The 6,000-nt window shown below is 60.4% G+C and overlaps 1 protein-coding gene across 1 annotated transcript; it reads left to right on the top strand.

Moving 5' to 3' along the window:
* The first annotated feature begins 2,848 nt into the window (after nt 1-2,848).
* Nucleotides 2,849-4,093, top strand: HPDL (4-hydroxyphenylpyruvate dioxygenase like). Its single transcript, XM_077825417.1, has one exon. The coding sequence runs from the start codon at nt 2,849-2,851 to the stop codon at nt 4,091-4,093; it is 1,245 nt and encodes a 414-aa protein (XP_077681543.1).
* The last annotated feature ends 1,907 nt before the right edge of the window (nt 4,094-6,000 follow it).

The raw sequence follows: 6,000 nt of genomic DNA, 5'->3' as shown, positions 1-6,000 counted from the left end.
CATGGCTGGTGCCCATTGCTTGGCCTAAGCAGCACAGAGGCTGTAGGTCAAACCGGAGCTGCCTCGAGCTGGGTGGTGGAGGCCAGGGTGCAAACAGAAGGGGGGCTATGGGTCGCAGGAGGGGCATTTTCAGAGCTGGGGGAGGGGAACCCAGCACTGGCCTTGCAGAGCAGGGGTTGGGAGCTTCAGGTCAGAACTGAGGTGAGCTGTATCTACTCTGGCTTGTCCTAGTGCAGTCAGCATCTCCAATGAACCCCAGTCCCCCAGATCTCAAAGCAGGAGCAAGAGCTGGGGGGAATGTCAAAGGTCTGTCTCAGGACAGGCCCAGCTCCCCTGCCAGGGCCACCCTGACGACCAGAGCATTCGAATGGCTTGACCCCGCCATACAATCCACTGAGCGAGCCCCACCACTAATAGGAGCAGGCCCCCTACCACAGCGGTCCCCTGCCCCACCCCTGCTCCACCCCACCACCAGCGCCGCAGCGCAGAAGGGGTAACTAGCCAGATCCAGACAGGGCTTTAGCCTCTCAATAAAGCTGCTTACTCCTCCGTAACACCCTCTACCGCTGCCTTAAGAACAAGCCCTCGCGGCTCCTGCTAATGGCGGGTGCAACCCCTCGGCTTTCTCCTTCCAGCTCCATCCGCCCCGAGCAGCCAGAGCACCCAGCACCAACGCCATGGGGGAGTCTGACAGTCACTGGGACAATAAATCCATCGCTTCCCCGACCTGCCAACCCCTTTGCCAGGCTGCAGGGCCACTCAGACCTCCATTGGGACTCAGCGCCTCCTACTCTGGAAGCATCGGCTCTCCAAGCCCCCCACCACGTGGGCTAAAGGAGAATCTCCCCTAGCTGGTAGCAGTGCAGGGTCTATAGCACACAGTTGAGCAGTCGCAATTCCAACCACAAGAGGGCAGCGACACCCCCCCCCAGCTCATTTTCCTACATTTCCATTTAAACCCGATCCCCTGTTGGGGCTATGAGTCCACGTCCCTGCTAACACCTGTTCTCTTGTTCTTCCAATCTGCCGCTCTGAATGTGAACCTTGTTCTTATACTGGGGCAGCCGGGCAGGATTTCACTGGTACCTCCCGGCATAACAGGTGTATTATAACCAGGAAATTCAGCTTATCGGGAACAACATCCAATCCGAGCTGGAAGGATCATCCTTGGGCCCTGAGTCCAGCCCCCTGCGAGCCCAGGCCGCCCCATCGTGTAATCCTGGGCACAGATTTCTTTTCAAGCTCCATTTTCTACCTGGGTTGTTTCTTTCTCAATTCTCCCCCGCCCAAGCCAGCCAGCGCCCTCACCCTGGGGCCCTTTAAACTTGGGCCTGAGCCATCTCCTTTCAAGGCTGGGGGGGGGACACACTCAGCCTGCTCCATTTCCTGCCTGTCCTCCCCTGCCCTGTGCCGCAGAATGGCTCTTTCCCTGGCATTTCCTCCTTGCTCTCTGCCTGCAGCACGTGGCTGGGGCTGCCCTGTGAGTGCTGGCCCTCGCCTAGGCAGCCAGGCATGACACCAGCGATTGCCGGGCTTTGGTACTTCATCACAGGTGAGGTGGTAAGGGATGCTGAGCGGGTCAGGCGAGCGGAGACATGCACAGATCCTGGCTTTGCAGTGAATGAGCTCCCAGCAGGACCAGCCTGTGCAAGTCAGGAGGCGGGTGGCGGAGCCAGTCTGATCAAAGGCACTGGTGATGTAAAGACCCCCGGTTTGGGCGGGGTGGGAATCAGCGTTGATTTCATTGACCCAAGGAAGCAGGAGGCCATGGTGAAGCTGGATGAATCAGTGTCCGTTACGGATTGATACTGTCATTTGAGCTGTGCGAGACACACCAGGACGGTGCTTTTCAACTGGTAGTCCGTGGACCCGTGGGGGTCTACAGACAGTATCTAACATGTCCAATGGGGGCCGCGCCTCCAGTCGAAAATTTTTAGGGGCCCGCACATGAAAAAAGGTTGCAAACCGCTGCCCTAGACAGACAGTCCCTCACCAAAGAGCTTCCAGTCTAAGCAGGAGATTCTGGAAAGACAAGACGGCCTGGGAGGGAAGCGGAGGGGGGAAAGTTGGGATTTTATGATGATTTGTAGTGTGGTTGCTTCTAGAGACTACATCTGAAATCTGGGCCCCGTTGTGGTCCGTGGCTGAGGCTGCTAGGCCCTATCATAATGCAAAGTAATAACTGGGCTGGACGCCGTAGAATGAATGCAGAGTAAGAGACAGTCCCTGCTGTTTATTATTAGTTTTAAATTTCAGATTACAGTCCCCTGTGTATGAATAGCGCTGCTCTCTGCTGGGCAGAATCAGAACCGCACTGGTAACATTTAGTGCGGTGTGTTTCTGTCGGTGGTTCTGCATGGGGGTCCGCAGATGGTGTCCAAGATTTCCCAAAGGGTCTGCGCCTCCAGTCGAAATGTTGTCAGGGTCCGCAAAGGAAAGGGTTGAAAGCGGCTGTGCTGGTGGGTTTCACGCTGCTGCTGGGAAGTTGGACACGGTCCTGGAGTGCAGTGGTGACAGCCCCCATGTCCACACGGCAGGAGTGCGCGTCCTCATCAGGAGTGCTTGCATCAGCTGAAGTGGGGCGAGGGGGGGGGGTTTCCTTCCTTTGACATTAATACTGGCTGCTTCTGTGCAGCAGGCAAGACGTCAGCGTCCCCTATATTAATTGGCATTGCGGGGGGGCCTGAAAAACATTGGGGGTTGATTCTGTCCCCAGCAGGGGGCGGCAGAGAGCCCCAGGCCCATACAGCACAATGGGGACTGATTCGCTCCCTCCTGGGTGCTGGGCTATATGCTCTAGTCTCTCTCTCTCTCTCGCAGAGTTCAGCGGGTCTGACCCCACTGCGCCATGGCTGCCCCTCTGAGCCGGCTGTCCCACATCGCCTTCCACGTCCCCGCCGGGACGGGCCTGGTCAGCGACCTGGTGGACAAGTTCCGCTTTCACCTGTTCGCGTCGCGGGTGACGGCGTGTGCCCGGCAGCTGGCTCTCCGCAAAGGAGCTGCTGTCTTCCTCGTCAATGAGAGGCTGGGGGAGGCCCCCCCGGCCCACACGTTCCCGTCCGACCCCACCCGGCCCGCTCCGGCTCAGCAGCCCCCGCTGGGCCACGGCGACGGGGAATTCCTCTATGACGTCAGCCCCTCGCGCCCCGTGAGCACGGCCTCCAACGTGTGCTTCGAGGTGCAGGACGTACCCAGCGTCTCCCGACGCCTCCAGGAGCGGGGCTGCCCCCTGGCGATCCCGCCCACCGACGTGACGGACGACGACGGCTCCGTCACCTACTGCGTGGTGATATCCGTCGTGGGGAACGTCAGCCACACCCTGCTGGATCGCTCCCGCTACCGGGGGGCGTTCCTGCCTGGCTTCCGCACCGCTGGGGACGTCCCCAAGGGGCCGCGGGACCCGGCTGAGGCCACGCACTTCGATCACATCACCTACGCCTGCTCGCGGGGCAGTACCCGGGCCGTGCTGGACTGGTACCAGCGCTGCTTCGGCTTCCAGCGCTTCGTCATCAACAGGCAGGAGGACGCGGCCGAGGGCTACCGGATCCGCGGGCGTGGCGTGGGGCTGCGGCTCACCGCCATGCGGTACGGGAAGGGCAGCGAGCCCGGGCTGGCTGACGACTGCAAGTTCGTCCTGGCCGAGTCCCTGCCGGAGCCAGGGAAGAACCAGGTGGACACCTTCCTGGAGCAGCACGGGGGAGCTGGAATCCAGCACGTTGGGCTCTACACCGCGGACATCGTCTCCACGGCCCGGGCCCTGGCGGAGGCCGGTGTGCAGTTCGTCGAGCCCCCCCGGGCCTACTACAGCGAGGCGGGCAAAGCAGAGGAGATCTGGGAGGCTGGGCAGGACCCCCGGCTCCTGTCCCAGCATGGCATCCTGCTGGACGGTGAGCTGGCTGGGGACGGGGAGGGAGGTGGCAGGGGCTCCAGCCCACGCCAGAGGAGGTACCTGATGCAAATCTTCACCAAGCCCATCTTCCCCGAGGAGACCTTCTTCCTGGAGCTGATTGAGCGTCGGGGAGCCGCAGGATTTGGGGAGGGCAACATCCGGGCCCTGTGGAAATCCGTGCAGGCCTATCTGGACAAGGAGTAGGGAACCCCCCCTCGCCTGCCTCGTCTTCTCCCCTGGTGGGCTGGGTCTCACAGCAGGGCCATCCGCTCCTGCTGGGGAACGATGGGAGGCCAACGCTCCCCTGAGTGACGGGAGCTGGCTGCCCAGGGAGCTGCACTGACAGGCTAGTGGTGGACCCAGTGCTCCATGCCCAGGTGATGGCCCTGCCCTGGTGGGAGGGAGGGAGGGGACAGACCCAGACCAGCTGTTCGGTCAGAGAGCGGGAGGGTGGAAGCTACTTAAAAGCTCCCTGGGACACGCTGTGTGCCTTGATGGGTGGGATTCATGGGGCAGTTCAACTGTTCCCACCCCAGAGACAAACCCTGGCCCCTCCCCCAGCCCCACTCTGCCAACCCTCCCACGGCACGGCTGGATTGGCTCATTTTGATTTCCTGCTCCCTGGGCCAGCAGCTGGATTTACTGCCAACGTTCATCCTGCAGCTTTGGACCCCACAAGCTTTATGGGTGGATTTAGGGACCGTGAGCCCAGCAAACGCTGCGCCACCCCTGGGGTGGAAGGTGGCAGCAACAGGGCTGGGGTGGGTGGGAGGCAGAGTCAAAGGGGAATGACGGGGTGAATGGCAGGGAGGGCGCATCCCTGGGAGCAGATATCCCAGCTGGCCTGAGAACTGGCTCTGCATTAATCTCAGCACTATTCATGTTTGTAAGCCTTTGGATGGGCCATGGGGCTGAGGGGCGTCTCTCTGAGGAGCTGGCCACTGGAGATCCCACGTCCTGTCTGCTCCACCCTCTTCCCCTCCAGGGCAGGACAGTTCCCCCTCCCTGCTCACTCACTTTGCACTGAGGCTTCCCAAGTGGCTCTGCAGGGACTTAGCTCTCCGAAGGCAGCTGCCGGGGAATCCTCTCCCTTTCCCCACACGCCACGTGCCACGCCCCTGGCTGGAGCATGCATGTGGTGTCCCCACCGGGGCCAGTGCATTGGCTCTCCCTGCAGCCAGGCACCCGCCCCTCGTGAATGAGCTGTTCCCTCGGTCTTGTTCGGTTCATGGTTTTCAGTCTGATTTACAAGACTCTCCCCCAGCCAGGGTTTCCCTCACACTCCTGCCGCTCTCGCTGCGAGTGGATACTCGCTTACGGGGGGTGAGTGCCTTATTGTTCACTTGAATTTAGTCATTAAACTGAAAACTGATTTTCCCGGTTCCGTGACCTGTTGCTGGCGGTAGGGGGTGGGCCGCACCCTGGCGTGTCATTTACTCACATGATCACTTCTGCAGAGTCAGGTCTGTGCTACCAAGTAGCTCAACCCCAGCGCAGAGCCCTGCAATGCGCCTCCGAGGGGCTGTGGCTGAAGGACACCCTGGCTAGCGCGGGAGAGGGCGGCCTGCCTGCTTAGCGGGGATTGCCACGGAGTTCACACTGCATCTGAGCACCGAGTTAGAGTCTGGGTGTCCTGAGGGGTGCTGCTGGGGCCCTATGCAGATCTCTTTGATGTCAGGCCCAGCTCCCACCCAGTCCACCTCTGCTACACCACCACAGCTGACCAGCAGAGGTGCTCACGTTAACAGCCCCCAAGGATGGGGACTGGGGTTTTTCGCTGAGGGACCCTAAGGGCTTGTCTAGATGGGAAATTGACTGGACTAAGGACTCTGGCCTAGCTCTCTGTCTGGATACTCTGATTCAGCTTGACCCACTTCCAAAGCAGATCAGGTCAACCCACATGGCATTTTTTGGCGAGGAAACGATTTGGCCCCAAAATGTTGCCCGGTTTGAGCTAAATGCATTCAGCAGAAAATTCCTGCCCTTTGCCAGCGGGTGCCACCGCTGATCGGTTTTTGCAGATCCGCTCTACCCTAGGCAGGCTGCTCAAGGGGCACTGCCAGGCTGCCCACAGGTGGGATGGAGCCACTGGGTGATCGTGCTCTATAAAA

The sequence above is a fragment of the Eretmochelys imbricata genome, chromosome 8, assembly GCF_965152235.1.
Source record: "Eretmochelys imbricata isolate rEreImb1 chromosome 8, rEreImb1.hap1, whole genome shotgun sequence".
NCBI lineage: Eukaryota > Metazoa > Chordata > Testudines > Cheloniidae > Eretmochelys > Eretmochelys imbricata.
The sequence above is the reverse complement of the archived record's forward strand: the minus strand, read 5'-3'. Positions and strand labels throughout refer to the sequence as shown.

Excerpts from the sequence above, each read along its gene's own strand:
- HPDL (XM_077825417.1), top strand. The coding sequence starts at position 2,849 with ATGGCTGCCCCTCTGAGCCGGCTGTCCCACATCGCCTTCCACGTCCCC.